The 27,038-nt window shown below is 41.1% G+C and overlaps 1 protein-coding gene across 2 annotated transcripts in view; it reads left to right on the top strand.

Annotated features, from left to right (window-relative positions):
- Window positions 1-22,499, top strand: part of ITPRID2 (ITPR interacting domain containing 2) — a 43,032-nt gene extending 20,533 nt beyond the window's left edge. The window contains exons 11-19 of one of the 2 annotated variants that reach the window (XM_082314275.1): window positions 3,628-3,719; window positions 6,858-8,087; window positions 10,403-10,483; window positions 10,863-10,990; window positions 12,041-12,191; window positions 13,336-13,401; window positions 14,082-14,495; window positions 20,734-20,849; window positions 21,260-22,499. In XM_082314275.1, coding sequence (XP_082170401.1) covers window positions 3,628-3,719; window positions 6,858-8,087; window positions 10,403-10,483; window positions 10,863-10,990; window positions 12,041-12,191; window positions 13,336-13,401; window positions 14,082-14,495; window positions 20,734-20,844 — 2,273 coding nt within the window. In that variant the 3' untranslated portion in view covers window positions 20,845-20,849; window positions 21,260-22,499. Of the gene's footprint in view, window positions 1-3,627; window positions 3,720-6,857; window positions 8,088-10,402; window positions 10,484-10,862; window positions 10,991-12,040; window positions 12,192-13,335; window positions 13,402-14,081; window positions 14,496-20,733; window positions 20,859-21,259 lie in introns of both variants that reach the window. The other variant, XM_082314274.1, reaches the window with a different exon arrangement.
- Window positions 22,500-27,038: the final 4,539 nt, after the last annotated feature.

Below are 27,038 nucleotides of genomic sequence, written 5' to 3'. Positions count from 1 at the left end.
ATCATCAGCACTTCCTGTCCTTAATATATTATTGTATTTATAGCTCTCTGTGGGTGCAGCTCCACAGGAGATTGGAGATGGGGGAGTGAGAAGAAAACATTTGGAACAGATTTAGTGTTTGTGGGAGTCTGTGCTTATCTGTCCAGAAGCTAGGAAATCCCCAGGGACTCTGAAAGAGTTTGTGCAGCAGGGCTCCCTACCGGGCTGGTTTTGGCAGTGCTGGGGTGCAGGGTGCAATCAATATGGGAAAAAGGGGCAGCAGATATTTAATCCCATAATGGAATAGTTTATAGCTAAGTTGGGAATGTCAATTTATTAATAATCTCGTGAAATACAAAGTGCATTAGAGCTTTGCCCATATTGCAGGTACAAGAAACATAGATGTTACTAAAGCTTCACTGGCAGTTTCCACGTATTTCTCCTGCTCTTCTGTGTGGGCAGTCAAGTGACACAGAAAGTATAAGACAAGTACCTGATAGGACTGTTTGGATTGCTGAGACTGAATATTATTTTACAATAGATGAATTATTCCTTTATTTGATAGTCATTCTCTGATAAACCTGTGCTCTCATGTTTTGTGATCTGCAGACTTGTTTCTTCATCATCTGGTCTTGTCTAGAAATTTGTCAGCTTATTTGATAGATTTCTGAATATCCACATTTCTCTGGCATGTGTTCAGTGCCTAAAAATATTTTGATTTTTTTATACAGCTTAAAACAATCCAAGGGGCATTTTTGTTTGTGCTCTGTTTAACTGGGACGTGAGTTTGATAATTCCTTCTGGTTTTGTTCATCTTGGCTGGTTCCTTTTCCCACACTTTCCTTATTATGCTGCCTCTGGCCTTCTCCCACTATTTCAGATTATTTCCTCTACATAGTGTTGATAATAGCTTTGAGCTGCAGGATCAGCATCATGCAGTGACCTTTTTCTGGAAGGTACAGTTGGCTCAGTGGGATGGGCAAGGGATGAGCCCAGGTTAGCCCCTACAACCCAGCCTTTGGTGCTGAGTTTTCTGCATTCAAAGTGAAGAATGGGGAGCCATATCTCATCACGACCTCCTTCTCTTAAGACTCTCCATTGCCAGGAGGCATTTTAATGAGGATCTGAATGTATCTCTTTAGCTTTTTTTAAAAATGTTTTCGTGCTTCCTCCTTGTCTGCTTGAATCTGAGAGACATCCAGGTGCCATAGAGCAGGTTGTACATCTGGATCAGTAGTTGACAAGGAGGGTGGATACCATTACGTATCAGCATATCCCAACATACTAGTTGGTATTTCCAGTCTTTACAGAGCCAAACCTTGTCATTTCACTACTGAAGTAGTAGAGATTTCTGTTCTTTAAAACTTTTTACTGCACTTACATGATAGTGGTATAGTGGAGAACTCTGAGAACTTGCAAGAGACAAGGGTAAGGTGTGATAGAAGAAGACTACTCACACTTGCTTACAAAAAATGTCTTTGATTTGCTTTAAAATGTTCAAAAAAAAAAAATCCTAGCAGCTCTGCAACACAGAAAGCAAGGGATGGCTGTATTAAGGGGCTGTCTCCTTAGGTGAAAACAAGGCAGTTTGAATCTGTTTATGCTGTGCTAGTGTCTTGCCATGGATAAAGACGAGGAGGCACGTATGAGTGCCTCTGCTCTAGACTGACCGGTTGACCGGCAGTATCTGTCATGTAAGGCTGCCAAAGCATGTGCGTAAATAACAAATGCTATAGAAAATGATGTAAAACACTGATTTTTACTTTAGTACTCTGTCTCTAAGGAGGCCAAGAATCGAATTGAGGAGACATGTATACATATATATGTATATGTATTTTTTTTTTTTTTTAATAGCTCAAAAGGAAATATTGACTGAGAAGGAACTAGAAGGACCAGTAAATATTTTTCTTGAGCAGTAATAAACTTCATGCACACGAAACCAGATGCCAGCACATGCACTGGTGAATTGCTTTATTTGAGCTAGTTGGAACCTCTCCCCTGTGGCTAGGGCTTTCACCAGTAGTGCTTTTTCCTTTGAAATTAAAATTGACCAAATAGGAAAAGAGACAGAGGAGGCCATAGTAGGTGACTATTCACCTTGGAGGAGGTGGCAGCTTCCCACCAGCCTCAGCTGTACTGGCAACCTGTTCATGGCACGCTCTTTCAGCCGTATTAATTGTATCGGGCAGTTAATAAGAGCTAGTCCAGTTCTCAGGGAAGTCATTTCCATTGTCTTGACTGGGAGCTGGGTGGGGATGTCTGTCTTGAGGTAGAAAAGTTGTTTATCATCGCAGGATATTGTGGCTACCATGATAACAGAACTGCAGCACAATTTGAAAGGCACTCCCTAAAAGCTGTGTGAAATCTCTGATACAGAAGTTTAACGGGCAGTTTGCCTCTCCTGGTGTTCACAAGCTTCTGGGCCTGTGCAGGCTTTTATTTATGTGTTAGTGAAATGTTCATCAAAATTAATACCAAAAAAAATTAGTTCTGAATATCCAGCAGTTTCAAAACAGTTTTCATAATGCATTCCAATGCATTGAGCTGTGAACTGGGATTAATTATATGATGACAGTTAAGTGGTTGAAGGAATGTGGGGCAAAATTCTGCCTTGAGCCTCCAAGAAGACAGCAGAAAGCTTTTGCCCCAGGGTGAGGAGGAGGAGGAGGCAGGAGTCTGGGGGCTAGAAGCCGCTGTGGTCTCATCCCATCTCCAAGCTTTTACACTTCTGTGGAGAACTAGAGGTGAGATACAGTTGTTGCCGAGGCTGCCATCTGGCTAAGCAAAATGTTTATGGTGCCGTAAGGTAAACGCCATACCTGGTGAGTGCCTCCTGTGTCTACCAGGAAACGATATACATGCAATACTGGACTGCAGAGCTTGCTGAGATCTCCTTGAAAAACAGCTTTGTGGCTATAGTGCTTGCACCAGAGGAAACCACTCCTTGGTAGCACTGAGGATTTTAGAGTCTCTTTAGGCTATTTTAACACTTACCTAATCTAAGTAGAAGGAAGAAGCAGGAGGATCTTATCTTTTGCGTATAAAATGAGCGCTGGGAATGTGCTTTGGCAGATTGCCCATTGATGTGTCAGAGATGTTTTGTATTTGTCCGCTAAACCAGCAGAGGACCGTCTCCAGCAGTTGAGTCCTGCGCATTGCCCTTCTCTGCTCATGTGATGCTGTTCTTCTGGGTGGATGGGGTGGTGTAGGCTGGCAGGAGACGAGTGATCTCCTTTATCTCCATGATCAGGAGGGGTGGCGAATTTGTACGTGTCAATACAAAAGCAGCTGTTCCACTGCCTGCATATGAATTAACCAGTGATTCAGTTTTGTGGAAGGAAAACTGCAGCAGTGGCAAGATCTGCAGAGTGGGTTTTTTTTCCGCAGCACAGGAAAGAAAAATGTAAAAGATGGTTCCTCTTCCACTGCTGCTTGAAGTTTCACAAGTAGGGCTTTGCCTGAGAAGAGGTTTTGCTTGAAACAAACAAGCTGTTTCTCTATATTGTTCAAAGTGGAACTTGAAAAGGAATTGTGTTATCCACTTAATGTTACTTTGATGTAAAAGGAAAGCGTGTATTGAATGTGATTTGGCATGTAAGATTTTGATTTGTAAAGTACTTACAGTTGGGTTTTGCTTGTTTTAAACAGATCAGCTGTTACGGACCGCGAGTCAGCACTCTGACAGCAGTGGCTTCGCTGAGGACTCCTCCACCGATTGTTCTCCATTTAATCAGCTTCAGGTAAGGTTCCCATGTTGTGGTTGAAATGTTACCGATTATTGTGAGACAGTAGGGACCCAGGGAGGGATGTTGATGTTTGACTGCTATAGTGACCGTCAGTCTAGATCCTATAAAACTTCTCATTTTCAGAACTGGACCTGCTGAATTCCATACCGAACTGTGTTAAAATTTTAAAGCCTTTCTGGTAGGATAGTCTGGGTATACTTGGGCCTGGAATAAGGTCTAAGTTCAGTATGTCCTGTTTACCATTGCTGGTGTATCTTTTCTCACCAGCTGAGGCTCCAGAATCACAGTCCATTCCTCTCATGACAGCAGTGGGTAGAGAGTAAGGTAATGAAAGAATATAGCGTTTCTGCTGATCATTTCATTTCTTGTATCATTTTTTGCCTTCCCACTCATTTTCGTTTGCATATATTTCTGGTTTTTTTAGTTAGCAGCTGACAGAAAGTGAAAACAATTTCATACTAACTTTACTGTGAAGGTATACTAATGTCTAGTCGATCTTGAGCTCCCACGCTCTTTCTTGTTCCAGTTGCCTTGATCTCAATCCCAGAACTTGCCGTGATACTGACCAGAGACTGCATGTCTTAAGGGAAGTTTTTGTTCCAGCATGGTGCTTAGCTGTCTGCTCGATGCATGCATTTGCTTAGTGTCGTACCTGATATTTAGGAGAGGTGTTTTCTTGACTCTCCTAAAACATTCGCACAGTAATAGCCATGATTTGGTTGGCCTGTCAATCAGCCATAGAAAAGTCTTGAGTTGGATCCTGGCCTCAAGGCCATCAGTTAGCTGTCTGGGACCTAAACCACCGCCCGAAGGAATACAAAGATGGGAGTCTGGGTATCACCAGTAATTTCATTTCTGTGGCTTGCAGCTGCTAAACTTTTTTTTTTTATGCTACAGTATGTTTTTTTTCTTGTTGCACACCAAACATTTTTAAAGCTGTTTGGCACTTACTAGGAAGAAATTCCCACCCTCCCCATCCATCAATATTGCATTTCCACTTTGGTACTGGTATTCTCTGCTTTCCAGTTTAGTAGTTTTTCAAATGAGTACCAAAATGAAAGCCAAGACAGTGCAAGTTTTTGTGTCTCTTAAACATCAGCTTACACTTTCCAAGAGCAGGAGAATGAATAAAGGAAATCATGAGCCTGAGTCTGTAATGAGTATAATAGTCCAAGATACTGGTTCTGCTCTCTAGTAAACTGGGACTACACTGAAGTTGACAGGCATGTTAGAAGGAGTCTCAGGTTAGAGTTGCTCACTCTTGATCTTTATGTTGGTTGCAGCCTGATTAAGAGTCCATTAAAAGCATGTTGCAACTAAGTGCCCCTTCACTGGAAAACTGGTGGAGTTTGTTTTTGTTGGCTGTAAAGGGATGAGATTTTTCTGCTTTCTATTATGCTGTTTTGAAAAGATGTATTGAGACTGCACAAGATTTGTGCCATGGAGTCACTAGGTTCTTTTCTGCCACCTTCACTGCCTTATTCAGACCAAGTGCTGAGCTGAATTCAGAAAATACGGGTGAATGATGAGACTAGGGGAAATGAGAACTTGACAGCTAGTGGAGAGAACCTGTGAAAAGATGAAGGGGATACAGAGGGGTGTATACTGTTTCTTAAAAGTATGGTAAGTTAGTGCCATCTACTGTTAAATAATTGACCCTAGCAGCCACAGCATTCCTCTGAAACTCAGGAGAAAACTCAAAAACTGGAACCGTATTGCCTTCATCCCTGACATCCAAAATAAAGATTTCTAAGGGAGATTTTGGCATTAAGGTGGGATATTCTGCAGGGGAGTTTTGTATTACCAAAGTAGCGAGAAGAATTCTCCATCCAAGTGCTTGAAGTTTTGCTTGCCTGACTTGTAAGTGAACAATGTGATGGAGGATTAGAGACACAGATAGGCACATGTGTAGCATGCCTAATTTCACCTAGACGTTACAACTTCTTGTTGTTTTAATACCTTTGACTTGAACAGTATCTGAACCTCTACAGTCTTTCATACTAATTTGTGACTGTGCCAGTGAGTGCAACGTTAAACACATACTTAGGAAGTTGACCTTCGTGACTGAAAATTTCTTCTAGATGGTTGGAGAAGGAACTATTGCCTGACGTACACCATAAGTAATCTCTCTAGAGAAACTCATAGTTAGTATCCTAATGGCAGTGAGAACTGCAGAAATTAGAGATGGGAAAAGCTTCTCTAAATTTCTAGTTCATGCATCAACTGTGGTAAACTTCCAAGACTGTACTTTATAACATATACTCTTATGAAAATGTCTTGTCTGCTTGTAAATATACTGGTTGATCAGGCCAGCCTAAGGAATATGCTTTGTAATCCGTAGATCTCTTTGTTTTGTTTTGTTTTCCTCCTTTCTCATAGATGCTTTTCCTGCCATTCGTTACCTATTAAATTAGCATCTCCCTCATCCATGTGCTCTGTTTTAAACTGTGATTTAGAATGAAAAGGGGAAGAAGTATTAGGAGAAAGAAAGGGAGGTTGGGAGTAATAGTACTGGATGCAGTCTTCAACAGAGATTAGCAGCATAATGTGAGATTCCCAGTCTCAGACAATTCTGTGACTTAAAACAGGCCGAGTGTATAGGCAGACTGGTTTTCCCATTCTTAGTGTTATCCTGTGACACTAGTTTCACTACGGTCTGCAGTTCTCCTCACTCCTCTGTATGCATTCCCTAATACTACCCTTTGTTTCAGTGCTGACTGTGAACCCTTATATATGGGAGATGCCATGTACTTCTACCGTGGTATCCCTTTGTCATTGCTACCTAAAATACTGTCATTTTACTCTTTTTACTCTTTTACTCTGCTGCCACTTCTATTCTGCTGGCAATAAAGAGTTTACTGTCAAATCAAAGAAATGCGTGAATAGTTTGCTCTTATTTTTTTAAACCATTTCCTTTTGGTGCCATACTCATTGTGTTTCTAGTCTCTCCGATATAATGGTTTCTTTGTTCTCCTTCACTGTTTTTCTTGCACGTTAACTGCATTTTGTATTATTTGTTCTGCTCACTACCAAAATGACCTAGGAATATGGACTTGGACTCTTAGCCTGACCCCTGAGAAGGCAGTAGTTGAGTCTCCAGTTCACCCCTTTGCTGGCTCATGTCTTTCGTAGGTTCAGGAGTCTTTGCAGGGCATGGGAAGCAGTGCTGACAGCTGTGACAGTGAGACAACCGTGACATCGCATAGTGAGGAACAGAAGACACCAATAGCCAAGGAACTGCCCTGTTTCAATAAGTTTGAGGAGGAGGAAGAAGATGATGATGATGATGATGACGACGATGACAATGATGAAGAGGATATTATCTCTCAAATAGAGAGACGAAAGGTGAGGGCACCTTCTGAGAACAGAAGGAGCGAAGACAGAAAAATTATTGACTATGAAACTGAACAAAATCAAGGAGGAGAAAGCAAGTCATCTCATATATCAGAGACAGTCCAAGGAGAGGTCAGCTCTAAAGAGGAAGACATTTCCACTGAGCGAAAAGAATTGGACCTGCTGGAGGAAGGCAGTGTATTTGAGTTTCCTCAGTACCACACGCACCATATCCTCAAGTCGATGGAATCTCTGGAAGGTGGCGGCTCCTCACCATTGTCCATGGACAGGGTTCACGTCGCCTTGCAAAGAGCTGAGATGAGGATCGTCAGCACATCTGATTCCAGGGCCGGACGCACCCTGCTTAAGTCAAAAGATCTCCTGAGGAAGCAGAGACTCTGGTTTGCTGAATCGGGCTATCCTCTGAGGCGGTCTCAGTCTCTCCCAACTGCATTGCTGAATCCAGTGAAAGTGGTGTCCTCTGTGAATGTCCAGTTAACTCCAGGAAAAGAGACTCTGTGCAGTCCTCCTTCTTTCACCTACAAGTACACACGTGTGGAGGAAGATGAGAAACCAGCATCTGAGAATGACAAAAGTGAGGGTGAGGCAGCTGCCAGCCAGCCAGTGTGCAAATCCACGCTGTTCATTGCGCCTTCGTCCTCCAAAAAAGAAGTGCCCCAGACTGGGCCCAACAGACTGTCCGCAGAGCCCAGTCCCACCAGGGTACAGAGCTGCCCGCTGCACGCGCCAGCACACATGTCCCAGTCAACGTGCTCCCTCCATTCCCTCCCTGCTGAGTGGCAGGACAGACCACTCTGCGAGCACATGAGGACACTGAGCACCCACAGCATCCCAAGCATCTCTGGCTCTTCCTTTGGCGGCTTGCTTTCCCCCTTCAGCTGTCCCTTCTCTCCAAGGCATGCTGGATTTCCTCATCGACCTCATGCCATCAACCCTCCCTCCACTGTGGAGATGCAGCTGCGCAGGGTCCTACACGACATCAGGAACTCTCTGCAGAACCTCTCACAGGTAAGAGGAAGCCAAATTTTTACCTTGGGTAAAGAGGCTGCTTATTTTATCCTTACAAAACCAAAATGTTAATCTGAATATTCCTTTGCATAGTGGAGCAGATCAGGAAAAAATGACATTTTGTGCAAGTTTGATTTGCTACTGTTTTAGGAGCTTCTGTTTAAAGTGGCAAATGATCATCTCTCCAGTGCTCCACTACTTTTGCATTTAATTTTTTCTTTTTGCAGTTGACCCAGATTGATTTTTTTTTTTTTTTTTTTTTTTTTTTTACTTTTATGGATACTCTTGGGTGGGAGGAAGGGACAGTGTACTCTTTATCAGCTATTATTTTAAGGTGATAGTCATTAGCTTTAGATTTGAAAATACATATTGACAGTCCTTTGACCTCTCTCTTGTCTTTGACATACTTCCCATCCAACTGATAGAAATGAATTTTTTTCATTGGAACTCCCATGGCTTCACTAACGGCATCAGTAATGATGTCTGCTTTACATACATTTCTGTGCTGTTTCATGCCAACCTTTTGCCTCTTCAGCTCTGAAGCTAGTAAACACGATCCTGAAGTCATCCATCTTTTATCAAGAATCAGTTTTGTCACAGTGTGTGAAATTTTGTCCATCTCATCACTCAGAGAAGAAATACTTTCAAATGCAAGTGCATTTTTTTTACCACTTTCTGCGACACCTGCTCTACACTATTCAGTCGTAGAGCTTCAACAATTTCTGTGGGTTTTGCCCAAGAACAAACATGCACCTGCCTGCACCATATTCCAGGTGGTAGGCTGTAGTGGGCTTTTTTAGACTCCTGTTGTTTTGTTTTATTTTGCCACTTGTCAAAAGTTAGAGGCTAGTCCATCCAGACTTCGGTTATATCAGCTGGACTTGCTTCTTGGAGCAAGTTTGGGTACTGGAACACAGCTCTGCAGTGGAAGGCTGCGATCAACTGTGTTTTAAGTCAGCCGTTGCCCAAGGTAGTGGGTGGTGTGTCTGGGAGTAAGTGTTCTCAGAATTTAACCTTCTTTGTAAAATTTCCTCTTGAGAACCAATTGCAGCCTTGATATGGGTAAGGGTAAAGTGTGCTACAGCACTTTTGTCACTTATGCCATGCTAACTAAACCTGCTGAGGAAGAATTCTCTCTATTACATCCAGAACTCATGCGTAAGCTGGTTCAATTAAAAAAACAAAATTAGTATCGAAGGGAATAATAATAATATCTCCTAGCCCACTTGTTCTACTGCCAGCATAATTTGTCTAGACTAGTTCCATTTTGGGGGCTTGATCCTTCTCGTTACAGAGGTTTGTATGAAAACATCCTGCTTAAAATACACAGTTCCCTGGTGCTGCTTTTTTCCTACAACCAATATCAAGTTTGGCACGCAGCATACTCAGCTGCTAAAGAAAAAGTTGAGGTGTTTCAAGTATATGATTCTGATTTTAGGAAGAAATAAAAAGGAGTAGATAAATTCCTGATAGAACAGGGAACAGAGAAAACTGGGAGAGGGAAAAAGAAACATCCCCTTGATGTGATCATGTTTGAGCAAAACTCCTCTGGATGAATGGACATGCTTCAAATTTTCCATAGCATGTCAATAGTCCTTCGAATTCTTTCAAAATTACATTCAACAAGCTGTCTTTTTCACGTTTGAAAAGGTGAATGTTTTTGCCCTTTCCACTGTTCTTTGTTGTGCCGTGTCTCTACATGTAACAGCCCCTGAATTTTATCTGGTTGCTCCATGTGTTGATGCAACATGCAAATAAAAATTCTTCAACACTCTTGTTTTCATAAGAGATCATTAGCATGCAGGGGTCTTTGGATGTAGGCAATGTAGTGAGATTAAAAACCAAAATCAACAAAAATCCACAAACTAAGAACTAAGCAAAACCCCACAATAAATGTGACTGTAATCATGACTTGAAAATGGCACCCTTTAATTTGCTCAGTTCTGTTTTCCAAGTCGTTCGTTTTATCATTAACTAAGACAATTGAGACTACTGAGTTTTCAGGCATAATGTGCCTGCTGCAGAAGAACGTAGCTTTTATTCCTACTAACTGTGTCAGGATTAATTTGTTTCTTCGCCTGCAGCACATTTGCATTACAGAGCTTTGGTGCACATGCTTCAGTCAAGAGCTGGCACTGCCGTTTTGTAAGGTTTCCTTTTCCTGATACAGTATTTACATAGATAGCAGAAATCGCAATGCCAGCAAGGTTGTGTTTCAACAGTGGCTGCTGTCGGAGTATCTGCGTGTTTGGGAAGATGAGTTCATAAAGGGGATTGCTGACATTCCCATTTCAAATTGCTCGTTTCTTCCCTAGTACCCAGTGATGAGGGGTCAAGATCTTTCAGCGGCCACCAGTTACACTACTCAGAGATCATCCATTCTACCTCTCTATGAAGTAAGTGACCCTGCGCACACAGTGGTTCTTGGTCAAAATAAAACACAAAGAAACATCCTAAATGTGCCACAGATTGTGCTAACTTTGGGCAGTTTGCTATCTTTGCTCTCAAGAGACAACAGATGACTCCATTCTGCAAATAATGTTAAAAAGGAATTAATCTAAATACGTGGAAATCCTTTCATGTGTTTGCTTGTATGATACATCTAAAAATGTTGTTTTCTTGAATTATTGTGAGTTCACAACATGCAGCCTCTGTAATATACTGAAGTTGCTGAGGTTCTGCTTGCCTCAAAGGGCACATCTGTGGTTATAGGATCCAGACTTATTTTAATTCAGTTTTTCCATGTAACACGTTATTATCTTCCCCCCTCCCTAGAATACGTTCCAGGAGCTACAAGTGGTAAGGCGAAATCTAAACTTATTCAGAACTCAGATGATGGATTTGGAATTGACTATGTTACGTCAACAGACAACAGTTTATCAGCACATGACAGAAGAGGAAAGGTAAAATGGTCTTTTTAAAAAAAGAGAGAAAATACTCTGGCACTTCAGGAAATGTGTCGCTGTCCCTGAAATCAGAGCAAAAAATCTCTTTGTTTCACTTTGAACAGGGTTGGAGCCAAGTTTTTGCCCAAAACTTGTTTATTCTCTTCTTTACACTTCTTCATTCTACAGTTTTTTCCTCTTTGTTTCTTCTAATCCATGTTTCTCATTAATTGATGATTTTTTTCTTCATCGTTTCTCCAAAGTGATTTTACAGCTGTGGATTTTAAGGACTTTTATCACAGGATACATGAACATAAGATATTGGGGGAAAAAAGCTTAAAGATTTTCAGCTTAGATTCCTGCCCTCCCCCCTTTGTAGATGTAAATAAAGAATGAACATGGTAGCATTCAGATGCTTTTTCAACTTACAGTAGCCACTCGGCAGGCTACAGATGACATTCATACTCTGGCTCTGTGTGTTTGTTCTCACTGTGAGTTGCAGCAGCAGCCGATCTGGAACAATTTTCAAAACTACTTATATATTTACTTCAGCTGAATCAGCTCTTGACTAATAACTTTAAAAGTAACCATGTTTGAAATCAGTTGTCCTTCTTAGATAATGGCATCTTGGCCAAAATGTAGCTGTGACTGCTTGGGAATCTATAACCACACAGGAGAAGGAATATGCAATTACTGCGTTGCTCTGTGATTTTTGTTGTTACTGGTTTTAAATTGCAATTGATTAGATATATGTATAAATGCCAATTTCTTCTGCTTGCATATATTTAAGCATTTAAAGCTAAAACTTTTGGAGAATGTTCTGTGACACACTATGTTGTTTAGTTTTCTCCATGAAGTGATACGTATTTTCTATAAATGGAGAAAGACTTCTGTTCCATCTAGGCATTCAGCTAATTTTTCCATGAAAGAGGAATTTTCTGTGTTCCACTTTGAATTCCCTTATATGAAGTCCTTTAGTCGTGGGACTATCCTGCTCAGTTCCCCCATTGCGGTGTGCGGCTGAGTGCAGTGAATGCCCTTGTTCTTTTTGTGATGGACTCGATATAGATACGAAGCTGATCAGCTACAGAGCCTGAGAAAGTCTGTCCGCATGGAGCTACAGGAGTTAGAGATGCAGTTAGAAGAACGTCTACTTGCTTTGGAAGACCAGCTGAGAAGTCTGCACATGTCTTCACCTTACAGACCTCAGACACATATAGTAAGTATTACTTTTGCAACAACATATGTTTTCTCAGTGTAATGTTAATAAACCATAACTGTTAAAACTCTTACAGTGGGATGATATCTGGGGAATCTAATGATGCTGTGTGTATTATCGGGGTCATATTTTCTTATTTTCAATCAGTGTTTTGTCTTGGGGAAAAGGTGTGTGAATAGCGGGACTTTCTTGGTGTTAATACGTATCAATACATATCTTCCAGGGCTTTAGGTCTGAGATTTCAGACCTTTTCTGACAGTGCTTCCTTCTTTTTCCTTGTCATGACCCTGAATTCTCACAGTTTTAGTAGGTAGTACTCATGTCTAAAATCCTTGGGGGATGCTGATGGTCTTTCTGGAGTTTCTCTACACTGATTTTCTTACTTGTGAAATGAGGGCAGAGCGATGAGAAATGCACAGTGTTTCTCTCACAAGAAATGGGGTGTGCTTTCCCTCTAGCTCTGCCAATCCATGGAACTAAAAAACAGGAAAATCCAGTTGTCATCTTCAGATTTTTCCTCCATTGCCTTTTGTAGCTTCTTCAGATGAACATGTGGCTCCCCGCCAAACAGCGGGAGAAGCTCTGCTCCCACATACATTCCCCAGGAGCGCAAGAGGGGGGATAAAAAAGACACTTGCTTATGTTCATTGGTGGCATAGTGATAGACTTTCTCTTCTTTTTCACTCAGCGGAAGACTGTTCCTCTTTTTCCTGCTGCAATTCTGTCATCAGCCAAACAAAAGAAGCACAGACAAAAAGTCATATGTTCTTCCTGGGTTTCATTCCTCTTTCTTAGCCAATCCTCTTCTGTAAAAGAAGCACAGACACAGGCCACATCTTCCTCTTCAGTATTTTGTCATGGGAAAAAAAATTGAAACCCAAGAACAGGAAAATATGGTGTTACTGTGATCCCGAGCCAAACTTGCATTCTTTGAACCATATAAATATCTTTTTATTTGTAAATCCTTTTATAGAAGAGGGCCAGCTTTAAAAATGACTGAAATAAACTTTCTCCAACCAGCTTTGCTTCCTGTTTCCAAGTTTCTGCTTTTACAGAAAGTTGTCTGAGACACAGCATGTTTATATATTAGCTTCTGACAGCTCTAAAAAAATCCTCAATGCATTAACTTGACTTAATTTTTCAGGGTATGTATGGAAGCAGAAGTGCTGATAATCTATCGTGCCCTTCTCCATTGAATGTCATTGAACCAGTAAGTAATTGTTGTGTGCTCTATGTTTTACTAAGAAAAAGAACCAGGAAGGGGTTTCTTAAAAAAGGTTGCAGGAGATTCATTTTACACATAATCTTGGAAATATTTTACTCACTTGAGTAGTTCTGTTGAGAACAGCTGCATTTTCCCTTAAGCAAAGTTAACCATAGGTGTAAGAAGCTGTAAAGTCTATTTGTTTTTAAGAGGAATATGTAGAAGTGAGATGTTGTTTGCATTTAATTGATACAATGACTACATGGTGCGTTTTCTAGGGAAAATTATTTCTTATTTTTCTGTGCATTTTGTGCTACTGAAAACAAGTAGTTCAAAGACTGCAGAAAGGAAAGAACAAACTTGAATTGTTTTAGCAAAGAAAAACAAAATCAAGCCTTTACGTGTGTCTGTGTCCATGGCTCTGGCAGGATGCATCTGTATTGCAAAAGTCAGTGGCTTGGGGAACTGCCACAATTCGTATTTATGTTGGCTTTCAAAAAGCCCGTTCCTTCTTATGATCCTCTTTGTTGCAGTCATAAAGGCAAAGCATATATTTATTTTATAGCTGTATTTGTTACATGGAGAGAATGAGTAAGCGATCGAATAAATAACAAGAAAGCATGGTTGTGTATGTATGTGACTTTTTTATATGCTTATTCAGGAACGTTTCTTTTCTGAATCCTTAGGTCTCCGAACTTATTCGAGAGCAGTCATTTCTGAAGTCTGAACTGGGTTTAGGACTGGGAGATCTTGGACTGGAAACTCTCCCAGCAGAGGGTACAGAGTCCGTATTCTCCCATGGAAACTCTGATTCCTCTTCAGTGTGCTCCGGTCACGCAGGTAGAAAAGCTGGTGTTGGATCCTCTGAACTAACAGGAAAGTCTAAGAGTCAAAGCAAGAAGTTGTACCGAGCCTCTGTTGCCTTAACACCAACTCCTCCGGTGAGAGCAGGAGCTGGACAGCAGGTGGAAAGCTCTGAGGAGCTTGCAGACTCCAAGCCAGAGGTGGAACACAAACTTGAAAAAGTCCCTCTTGTGCCTTCGGTTGATGAAATCCACAAAAGCGTGGAGCAGGAGGAGCTGCAGCAAGTCATACGGGAGGTGAGGAGGAAGGGGCTGAGATCTAGGATGTTTGAACAGTGTTTACTGAAACTTAAAGACAGGCTACCTGTAACTGTTGGCCACTGGGTTTCTCTCTTCCCTCTCAAGCCAAGTCTCCATACTGTAACTGTACTATTTCTGAAGGCTCAGAGCTTGTCACTAGATGCTCAAGCCACAGTTGTATTCTTGTGCAAAGCAGTAGACGTTTTTTCAGTGATAGTGGTTAGCATGTAAATTAATAACTAGTTGCTACTATAAGTCTGGGTGAGAAAGAATTTGCCATCTCTACTACTTGGTTAAGCAGCAGTATTTCAGATTCCCAAGTGAAAATTTCTGTCATGTTTGCTTGCTAAAATGCCAGGTTGGAGTTAATTTAATTGATGAAAAATACTCTTTCTGAAACATCTCCATAGTAAAAGTTAAAAACACTTTCCCAGTCCCTCTATCCCAAACCACTAAGGACTGTAGGAGTTTAAGTGAAGGAAGCTGAAGTCAGATGGGAAGTTATTTCAGACTTTAAGACTGATGTTAGACCGATGCTGTTGGACTAGTTTTATTGGCAGTCAATGAAAGTGAAGGGTGCTTGGTTATTTTTCCTGTGGGCCATGTTAAAAAACAGGACTAAAACTGCATGTTTTGTTGGTCAGTGGCATGACAGACAGCCTTATGGCAAGTAGTATAAATGGGAAAAGGAAGCAAAAGAAACTTCTTGTTCTCAAAAGAAGTGCCTTTGAGAAAGTGGAGTGAGCTCTCTGCTGTGAATACATAAATGAGGATTTCTGTATTCATTCAAATGGGAAACCTGTGGGTTTTACTCCCTCTACTTCAGTGGAGGGGGACCACTTAGCCTTTAGCTGAGGGTCATTGGACCCTTAGCCTTTAGCTTGTCCCTTGGAGCTTTAGTATGGCTCTGCCATAAATCACTCGAAAGGCCAGGAGAGGTGTAACGCTCAGGAATGTACAACAGGCCAGGCTCTAACAGTGCAGTACCATCCTGGTCTGCTTGTTTTGAGGCTGTGAATAACTGGAACCAGCTTTGCCTTAGCTTTAAAACAGATGAGAGGCAGGCCGCTGATGTCATGATAAAACAGGAGCTGTGATCCTAGAGGAATCTTTTGCCACACTTTCACCCCTCTTCTCTCAGTTCAGGAAGAGGCAGAGTGTCCTGGACCATAAGGTATCCTTTCCCTCATCGTCTGACCACAAGACTCTGCTGTGTCTGTCTCTGCAAAGTGGAGATGTTTTCTTGGCTGACTCACTGTGGGCTTTGCTATGTGTAAGCACTTTACACTTGCACAATGAGATTTGTGAAGCAGTAGAGCATTACTAAGGAGTGTTCTTATAGAAGATGATGGGTGGAAGCATATCAAGATATTTACTTTGTTTACTTTTGGGTAACTCCATAAATAACCAGAGCTGAGAGTGCAAAGAATAATGCATAGCCAGAAGCATTAACCGTCAGTGAACTGCTGGTGTTAAAAGAGGATGAAGGTTGTCAGTGAGGTGAAAAGGAGATGAGCTTTCAGTAAGTAGCTTCATGATGCTGAATAGTGCTTCGCCCCATCGGTAGCCCCATTAGAGTCAGTGGGCTGAGTTACGGAAAGTGGCGTTATCCTGTGGAGGGTCACAGGATAGGTCAGTCAGCTCACGGTGAGGTGCCATCAGACCAACAACCTCATCATTACTGTGCTCAGGATTAGGAGCTCAACACCTTCTGGCTATCACTGATCTTTACAGTGGAGATTGTGATGCTACAACTTTACACCTCGACTTTGAAAGCAAAGGAATGGATGAGGCCGGGGGGCAAGTATTCAATTTTTGAATGTCTTTCCCTCCCTGCCACCCTCCTGCTGCCATCTTCTCTGAAGTAGCTAGAGTAAAGTTGGAAGGAGTGTTGGGAAAGGCCTTGTTTTGGACATGTCATAAAATACTCCCAGACATCCCAAATTCTCTCTCCTTCTGGTCCATTTTTTTCCTTTCATGCCTTTTTAAAGGGGTTCCTTGCCTAATGCTTAGAGAACACTTGCACATGAGGTATTTATCATGCCTCACACTTTGCTGCCGATTCTGAAGTGAAGCCAGGATATTGTATTTGTATCCAGCCCTTCTGTAAAAACCTGCGTGCCAAAGGAGTGGTGTCATGATGGTGGGCTGCTAAAGGAGAAACAGAGAGGAAGGAGAGCGCTGTAATTCAAATGTACTGTAAAAGCAGCAGAGACAATAAAGGGAGCTGGAGTCAAAGTACAGCGTTATTTCAGTCAATATTTTCTCTGAGGTTAGCCTGTGTGAAAGTTCATCTTTAACTTCATTAATTGAGAGCAAATAAAGATGTGTACTCTTTGCACAGAGATTGTTCTTTGGGTTGTGTGGCACTGAGGACATTGTAATGCTGAAAGAATCTGCACTGAACTGAGAGGCTACTATTCAAAGATGAGTAGTCAGCAAATAACTGAGCTTGACTCACTTTGTAAATGTATGAGCCCATAGAGAGATTGCCCCTCAGTTTAACTTCATTGGCAGCCTGTTTCAGATTGGTTCTGATTCTCAGCATGAGAAGTTTTGTAGGTCAGAATGAAGGTGCATTGGCTCGAAGCACCTGGTAGTTTTTGCAGAGCCAGAATATGCTTTTAAATACTGGTCAGGAAAATCTTTTGTATTTCATAAGAGCTAAAACAGAGCATAAATTCAAACGTGTCTTCCTTAAGTAGCCCTGTTGTTAGCAAAGGAATTCCAGTTTCATTGTCAAAAGAAAGAAATCTGGTAGGATGCATTCTTGATGTACGCACTCACAAATGTTAAACCCTTGGTTATTCCTCCCATTCTCTGTAGCTGCGTGACCTTGTGTTGGGGAAAGAAAAGTCAGGCAGTGTTTCAGAATATGCCTGGGTGGGTTGTAATGCATGCGAGCTTTGACCTGTAACTATTTGCTGGCGTTAGAAAAACCCATGGTGTTAACTTTTAGCGTTAATGGACTAACTCCCACGGAAAAGCATTCAACAATGTGAAACGTTAAAACACCAAACAGTGGCCCTCTTGTTTTGATGAAAATACAGCCTGACCTCCACTGGAGTATCACATGAAGCACTTATTGCTTGACTCGTAGGTCACAGTGTCGCTAGGAGTGCCACCAGGGCCTCTCACTCTGCTCTTCTGCACTTCAAAAGATGTGATAGTTTAAAAAGCTTTCTGTTTAAGAGCAATGCAGGTATTGTTTTTGCTAACAATTCTCCATTGTAAATTACATTTAATGAAGTTATACTTTAAAGAAATGTATGTTTTCCTGTCACCATCTGTTTTACGAGGCTGTAATGGGTCTTTATGGAACAGAGAGATGGTTGGATAGAGAATCTTTCCTTTTCTGTTTTCCATTCAAATCCATGTTAGCTCAGCATTGATCAAAAATGTCTGTTGTTCATACTTCCCTTGTGCAGGAGTTGGGTTCCTCATCTTACTATCTTGAGCTTAAAAACTCACCAGCTGCTGCAATGAAGAAGTGGCACAAGAAGAAAATAGAGTAGAAAATAATTTTAATTGTACAAATGTACCTCAGATCAGGAGTATGAGGACTGTGACACCATCATGCCCATTTTCCCTCAGTAGGTGAAGAACACCCATCTCCAGAATTGCCACTGTAGCACATATCACTCTCAATCAGTTAATTATTTAGCAGCAACATAATATTACAGTAATGGTAATACGTTCGTATGGAGAAAGATCACTGGTTTACTGTAGTAAAACTATCTATGAATCTCATTAATCTTATCTTATTAATGCAATATTGAATATCAGTGTTCTATCAATGTAGTATATATACCATAAACGAGTGGGTTCTCTCCTCTTTCAAATGATCAATTTCTCATTCAGCTGCTAAAAATACCGGTGGAGCATTCATTGACTGCATCTGTCTTTTGTACAGAGGAAGCCTTGGCAGCAGGCTGTGCCCTCTGCAGAGTAAATGGAAGGTGCACCTTGCCCTAAATCGTTTGTAATGAAAAAGGCAAACATTAGCAATTGTCATGACACGCGCATGGGACTGAGTCACCGCGGGAATAGATGCTGTGCTCGCCACACCGGAATGACCTTGATGAGTCTGGAAAGGAGGGAGGAAGCAGTGGCAGTGAAAAGAAGCAGCAGAGGGTGGCCTTGTTGTCATCCGGGCGGGAAGGTGAGAGGCAGAGGGCTCAAGTGATCCACCAAGGTCAAGCCAGAAGTTGTTGGAAGAGCTGAGAATAGAACAGGAGCCACTTCCCTTCCAGTCTCTGCCTCGCCACAAGACTGTCTGTCATACCTGACCATTTACTTGCTAATTTGGGAAGCTTTTATCAGTTTTCTTTGGAAAGCGAGGTTTATTTTTGTCTATCCGGCGAGGGAAGGACACAGAATGACTGTTTTGTAGCATACTTGCAGACCCACCCTGTGTGATACTGGAGAAGGAAAGCAGAGAGAGCAGCGTGGGGGTCTCTTACGATGGTGGCCCGCTGGACAGCCGGGGTGCTGTTTCCCTGTGCCAGCGTTTCTAAGTCCCAAAGCCCCTACTGCATTGACAGCAGTCCTAAAGCTTTGTACGTCTGTGTACGTACAAAAGCTTTGTACGTATGTGCATCGGCATAGACATCCTCAGGACTTGCGGCCATCAGTAAGCCAGGTCCTGTTACACACTGGCTTTTCTTTTGTCAGTTAATCAGCAAACAACCCAACTGGAAACCTGTTTGCCAATAATATTATAGTCTCTGAATTTCTGCTTGATGCAAAGTAGTAATGAAACAAGGAACTTTGCCACTAATGGTTTAGGGATTGAATTGCTTGCCAGGGAGAACAAGGGATAAATAACCTGTTGCTAATGCTGCTGCCACCCTTCTGACGTTGTTGCTTAATCCTTTTGACGCACCAGGAAAAGGGGAGGCTTACAAGAATAATTGCAAGATGATCATCGAGATGATGAGAGGGCTACACAAACATAGCAAGGCCTCTGGGAAGGCTGGGTTTGAGTAAATATTATTCCCGTGGTATTGGTGGGGCATCAGAACATGAAGGAATTTGTTACTGGCAAAACCGGGATTAGAAATTTGGGCTTTTTTTCTGGCATCGAGTCTCATGTTCATTACCGCTACTCCGGCACTTGAAAGCAACTTTGAAATGACACTAAGAACAGTATTTTCTTTAGTCTAAGATCAGTTATTTGTGCCAGGAAATTATTTGCCCTTTTCATAAGAAAAAGAAAACTGTATTGCTTAACTGGGCTGATGAGTGCTTCTGTGCGTGACTCTGGTGGCTGGGCTCTGGCTCTTACTCGCCTGCCCGCTCTCACCGTCATTGTCCTCCCCTGGCCTTGGAACTGCATCTGACTTGTTAGTGCTTCCCCAAGTGAAGACCATCTAAAAAATGAGTTGGTGCCAAAGATTTCTCGTACTTGTGAGCAGCCCATATTATTTTTCTTTGTCATACCCTGCTCCTTTCTGGCATAATATGCTGTTGTAGAACTGGGTTTTTCTCCTTTTCCTTTACTGTAGCCATCAATGCTCTGTTCTTTCCTTGTCCTAACTTCAGCCACACTCAGGTGCCTGCTAGTAGTAGCTCCTGGGTTTGTTTTATGTAAAACTCCATAAGTAAATGCTTTGTCACAATCCTGTGAAAAATAGCCTTTGCTGGCATAGATCATACCCCAGGGGCCAACTGATGATGTGAGCAACAGCTGAAGTTCTCTGTCTCTGCTGCTGAGTATGTAATTAGGGTTTGTCTCCTTTTGATCTGTACGAAAACAGCAACTCATGTTCATAGACTTGGACCTTTCCTACTGCGTAATCTGTGAGGCAGATTGGTCCTGTCTTCCTTTTCAAGAGATAATGACTAATGTCAAAGAGCGCTGCATTTGGGGCGCTTTTGATGCGTGTATCCTGAAATGCCATTTTCAGAACTTTAGCATAGTTGAAATGTATTTTTTCTTAACATAAAACCAGTAATCCTAAGAATAAAACACAGATATATTTACCATCTGGAAAAATAAAACTACTTTGGTTTGCATTTATATGATTTGCAAGAACTTTGAAATTACTTACAGTTATTTTTCCAAGAGAAACGCTGTTATATTTTTCCATTTGCATTTTTTTTGGAAGTTAACTTTTTGGTATTATACATTTTCAATAATGTCAATAATGTCATACATATCTGCAATATCATTTAGTTCTATCCTTTGGTTATATAACTTACTGACCTTAAAACTTTGGCTAATCCCTTCCAGATCAAGGAATCTATTGTTGGTGAAATAAGACGAGAAATAGTAAGTGGATTGTTAGCAGCTGTATCGCCCCAAAGCAGATCTGCAACTGCAAAACAAGATACACAGCCATGAAACAGGTACTACAGGTAATCTTTGGCAAACTGCCACAACCAGATTTTATTTTTTTTTGTCATATGGAATATCATTTTTAACTTAAACCTTGCTTTGTTTGCGTTTTCCCCCTGAAACATAAGTGATCAGAATGGAAGTTCATCAAATACAGAGGATACTGATAATCCTGGATAGCTTTGGAAAATCAGCTGGTTTATAGTTTGGCCCATTCTCTTGTCAGCTTTCATGCAGTGGTCCTTGATATTTGGTTTTGGTGTGCTCCGTGATGACTTCGCATGTGAATGCATCCTGTGAGAGGATTTCTGTAGTTTGCCTGCCTTAGATATGAATATTATCAAAATACGTTCTTAAGCATAACAAGCAGACTTCTGAAAATCTAATTTAGTTATTTGTTTTGCTTTTTGTTTTCTGTAAGGTTGGATGTAGTCCGAAATGCTGTGGGATTCTGCTTTGAGTGGCGTACACTGGTGAAAGTGTCAAGTTATTTTTGCTTCAGGAGGTGTTAAAGCTGCTGAGATAGGCTACTGTATTCGACGCTTGGTTCTATGATGTGTACCTTTCCTTGAGTTCATCTATAAAGACTTAGACACTTTAACTAGTTCGTTACTTTCCTTAAAGCATCAACAAAACTCTGGCTCTCTGAAAGATTTTGTATTTATTTGTATGTCCCTGTTGTAAATTTTTATGTAGCTAATTTCTTTGTTTAACGATGCATCATGAAACTTGAAGATTTCCAGAGGTAAGCAATTTATAAATAACACACACGCGTTCAGCCTAGCTTTTTTAAAAAAAAAAAAAAAACAACAAAAAACACAACAACAAAAAAAAAAACCAAACACTGACCTCTATGAGGTATTTATTGTGCAATAACTGATCCACTTTAAGAGCTTGAAACAACCCATAATGGTTTCCACTGCTGTTACTTAGTGCCACTTCAAAAGAAGGAAAAAAATCCTGATGTAAAAATTGCTGTTAATTCTTGGGGCGGTGACTATTAGCAGAGTGGTAGAATGACATGAGGTTACTTAAAACTACTTAAAGTTTTGACACTGAAAGCCTTATCTTTGTGTAGAAGACAACTTTTAACTAATTTTATTTGCTTCTTTACTGTTTGCCCATCCCTCTATAGAAAAGTGCCTTATTTTAAGCACTGTTTTTTGCCTTTGTGTTGACTGCTCTTAGTCATACCAAGAGAAGTTCTCTTCTGCTTCATATTAACCAAAATGCAATAAAAGTACTGATCTTCTGAAAGCAATTAGGATGTGCAACTTGGAATGGATGAACGACCTTGCTTGTATTATGGGGAAAATGGAAAAAATCTCTTTTCTTTCCCCATCCCTCACTGAGTATATTTTCAGTTAGCCTGGTGAACATGCATTTGTTCCAGTGGAGCAAACTGGAAGTCATTGGAGGTTTTATGTGGTCAAATAGACATTTAGTGGATATGTAATATCCCATTTTGCTGTGCTTGGAATCTCTTTACTCCTTTGCCATTTCCATCTACTAAAACTCTTTACACTATGTCAAGGTCTTTAATCAAAAATAGTTTCAAATATAACAATATTGTATGAAAAAGTTTATAAGATTTTAAATTGTGTTAGGAAGACACACAAGGGCTGATTTCTTAAAAAAAGTGTATATTAAACCAATAAAATATTTATTTTGCCTATAATCTGTGTCAGTGTTTTTCATAGTGCATGCTTTACTCTTAAGCAAAATAAGTAACACAGATTTGATAGAATGGAGAACAGCAGGAAAGCTCAGGACTTGGGTTTCCAAAAGCTTTCAGATGTTCAGGGGAATCTATATATGTTTAGGAAATGTGAGATATAAATTTGAGAGAAATGTTGGCACTTAAAACCAAACTGTTAAAGTTGTTGGCTACTGTTGTGGCTGCAAGAATTTGATTGGTCTTGACCTGTCTTCAGAGTTTGGCTCTGTGAGTAGAGCCAGAGCTTTCTTGAAAACCTCATTCTACATGTTTAAAAGTTGAAATATAAACTCCGACAGCACTTATGCATGGTAATCCATATGAGATGGTAAGCTGCAGTAGGTTTCTGCTTTCCTTTGCAGCTTGCATGAGTACGCAGTTCCATTCCAGAATGCTACCAGCCAGACCCGAGTGCCTGCAACCTTCCTTCACAAATGCGCAAACCCAAAACCTACTCAAATAATTGCAGCAGCAGATGCTCCCCTTGTCCCCCAGCCAGATTAATTGGCACACTCTACTGTTAACATAGGTCCTATGCCCCCCGTGTACTACTCAAAGTGGCGTTCCAAGAAGGGTGGCAACTGTGGCTCTCGTGCCGCAATGGAGGAAAGCAGCTCAGGAGCCAGCGGCCATCGAGCAGCATCCTCTGCGCGTCTGGCAGCCCGGCTCCTCGCTGCTCCGGTGAGAAAAGTCACTTGTAGGTAACATCCCAGAGTGTCCGGGGTGCTTCAACTTGTAGCTTGTAAGAACCTTTGATCTCAACAATGCAGAGTCTAATGTTTAATATATCCTGAGAAATGAAAAATATTGCCAATTTTTTGTCCAGCTGATGGAAGGCAGATTTGTAAGGTTCTGGCAGAATTTAAAATAAAGATATTTCAAAATGACATTTCTAAAAACTGTACTGAAACTAATGAATATACAAGCACCTATTTTTCCATATCCTGGTAACAGATTTTTGCCATTCTTAAAGACACTTCCAGCTAATATTTTCTGAGTGACATTTCTCTGGATATAGGAATGTCTATAAATTCCTGTTTAAAAAAAAATAGAATTGTAGTGCACTGTTGTCATATAAGTTAAGCTGAACTGGTATCAACCTCTATTGATAATTCTGATTGTGCCTTAGGAACAGACGTCGTTATTACTGGACATGTGCCTAACCTGGGTGGCTTGCCCTTTAGTAATGTCAGTTCATCTGTAATGATTTTCTGAGTGTGGATGTTTTTTCTTTTGTTTAATGATTGAAGCTGTTACTTTCCTTACAAATGAGTGTTGTCTTTTTTTCTGCCAGCCTGCAATTTGATATGAATTCTATGCAGATTAAAACAGCTTTATTAGTGGCTGATAAATATTGGTCAATCAAATTTGCTGTGAATGAAGCTGGCAGTAATGCCAGAGATATTTTGGATGCTTTTCTAAGCTTCACTGTGATAGTGGTCTTTGCTGCCAGTTGGCTGCAGGAATATAAAGCCAAGGGCTGTATTTTGGAAACCCTAAGAGCTAGCTATTTTCTGTGGGTACAGGACAGCTACATCCCTGTTGGTAGCAAAATAGACTTGTCTTTAACTTGCTGCAGAGCAATATGTGCCTATGGCACAGCTCAAATCAGGCAGAGGTTTGGGGGCCTAGTACTTGGAGATTTTTTTTTTTTTAAGGTGAGTAAAAACATGTTTCTAGCTCCCATTGTTGCAGCAAAAAGCTACAAAAATGACCTCTGCTGAAATGATGTGGAGACATCTCGGCATTCAGCAGCTGGAGGCAATAGCTGGAAAGGCAGGAGCAGCCCCCCGCACTGCTTGGGTTCGTGCTGCGATGCCCGTGAGGTGCTGCTGCCGCTTGCCCACAGCACCGTGTGTGTGAGCCCTGAAAAGGAAAGGACCGAGGATGGCCACGGACCCAGCTGTGTGGCCAGGGGTGAGTATGCAGGAGGAGAGGCTCCTGCTGCTGGTAGTTTCTGCAATGCTGTTCGGAGAGAGGACGCAAAGTGGCCCTGCCCCTACTGAAAGAACGGATGGGCTCTTGAAGCTTTTTCAGGCACTTTTGCTGACAATGACCTTCATAGAGGGAAGGTTGCCATGCATCTTCTGCTTTCTCTCAAATCGTGCAGTGTGCAAGCCCTTGGCAGCCTACTTTTAGAAGTCAAGTGATGCCCAAGATGCTCCAAGCTTTGCATTTCCTAAGGACCAATTTGCTCTGATTGCTGTCTCTTTTAAGGTGAGAATTTAAAGCCTTGCTGACACAGTCCAACCACTGATGCTCGCCAGTATTACTCTACTGAGTCTTGAGGGGCAGCATTTGTACTGCCTTTGGATTTTGCGTACTGCTGAGCAAAGGGCTTACATTTGAAATATAGCATAGGTCAGAACATTTGCATTCAGTTATACCACAGATGAATCTGTTTCAATGAAACTGGCCACAGGAAGATACAGATTAGGGAGAGGGAAGAAGAGCCCAATTTGGAAACTGGAGTAATTCAAGCCATGTCTAGCAGTGTAGAACAAAATCATGCCTAAACTACTGGAAAATTTCTCTTTTGGAGGGTTTTTTTCAATAGGTAACAAACCCAGAACTCTGAAACTTGGATGATGTCATAAAATAGAATAACTGCTGGTTAGATGGCTTCAGGCCAATGCAACACTTTCTTCTGAATTAACATGATAATATCAAAATAATACGTGATTTGATTTTCAGAAAAACCAAGAAACTCATACTATTAACTTAGCATAACACAAATTTGCTTTGATATATTCTATGTGATTTTAGATGTGATGGTAGTCCTTCATATTTATGCCATAGAATAAAAATGCACAATATTGTTATAGTAAAAGTTGTAACAATAAAAGACAAGACTTTTTTTTTTTTTTGAAAAACAAACAAAATCACTTGATAATTCCAAATAGCTTGCATATCAGGCAATTCTGCTTAGATACTTGCTGAGTGATGGTGAATATTAGCATGTTTCTCTTTTTTGACAGTGTAGAGGGGAAAGCCTGGACAACGGTTAAGTAATTAAATGGTAGCAATGAGAAGGCAGTGCGATGAAAAGCAAGAATTGCCTCAGTGAGTGAGTAGCTGTTCTGCTTACTGTGAAATCTTTGGTACAGATACGTGCTTTCACAGGTATTTCTAAATTTGTGAGTCTTTGTATAATAATGCAGAGTTTCTCATTTTTTTATTTTCTCAAGTAGTCCTGTTTTCTATCAGTTATTTGCTGCAACACATTAGGGAGTTTTAGACTCAATTTTTCAAGAAAACATCTACAAATATATTTCTGTTTATTTTTGTGTGCTCAGCTTTGGTTTTAGGTTTTGTTTTAAAAGTATCATAAAGACAGGGAAAGTGATTTTGAAGGGCAATGTCCTGCACTAAATATCAAACAATGCAGGTTTTAAATATGTACTTAATAAATTAGGTATTGTTGTTATTGGGGGGATGCAGGAAAATTTACATCTAGGCACAGTTTCGCACTGGCATAAGTGATGGGAAAAAAAGCTTAGCAAAGGGATTGATTATTCTTAAGTACAAGGAGCATAGTGACGCAGGCTCATTAAATGCTTGGAGTTTTGTTGCAGTTAGTAACATAAGAGCAGTCACCGCAGATGAAACCGAAGGTTCAGCCCCTTCAGTATCTTCATCCCCACAGTGGCCAACAGCAAATGCTACTTTTGGGGAAGAACGTAGCAGGAGGAGAGGGAGGGAGGATCTCTGCCCTCCCTCTCTCAGCAGGCGGTGGTTCTGGGATTTCCTAGCCGGTGGTGCTATCCTTGATGGATTTCTTTTCCATGAATGTATCTAATTGCTTTTCTAGCTCATGTAAAGTTTTGGTGTCCATAGCATGCTGTGGCAATGAGTTCTCCAATTTAAGCACAGCCTGTATGGAGGTTTTTTGTTTGAACCAATCCCTAAATAATTTCGCATGATGCCTTCTAGCTCTGCTGCTGCCTTCAGGCCCCATGGGGCTGCAGAGAGGGCACGGCCCAAACTGGGGTAGCCCTCAGCTCGTGGCTTGTCCCTACTCACAGAGCAGCCCCGTTCCTGCTGCTCCTGACACTTGTATAAGAAATAGCAAACAATGCGCCCCAGCCACCTTCTCCAGGTCACCAAACCCCCGATACCGCCCTTCAGGTGTGCCAGCTGCACAGGGCTGGCCGGCTCGGTTGCTCCCATGTGGATGCTGCAGGCCTAGCCTATCCTCTGAGGTGGAGGAGGAGGCAAGAAAGAAGGGAAATCTAAAGAGTCTCAAACTAAAAAAATCAGAGTTTTAAAAACATATTCTGAATTTGACATACTGAGCTTTTATAGCCCAGTTGATGACTTTCCATTTTTAGCCTGGTAGCATGTGTTTGTACACTGAGTTTTCTAACTCAGACTCTGAAACTTTAGAAGTTCATTCCTTGTTCAGCTTCTCTGTGTTCTATATTTTAACTTTTGTTTTAAAAAAAATTACAGTAGAAACTCAATTTTAAATTTCAGTTGTTTA

The sequence above is a fragment of the Platalea leucorodia genome (assembly GCF_965183815.1).
Source record: "Platalea leucorodia genome assembly, chromosome: 5".
Lineage (NCBI taxonomy): Eukaryota > Metazoa > Chordata > Aves > Pelecaniformes > Threskiornithidae > Platalea > Platalea leucorodia.
This window is presented reverse-complemented; position numbering and strand designations above follow the sequence as displayed.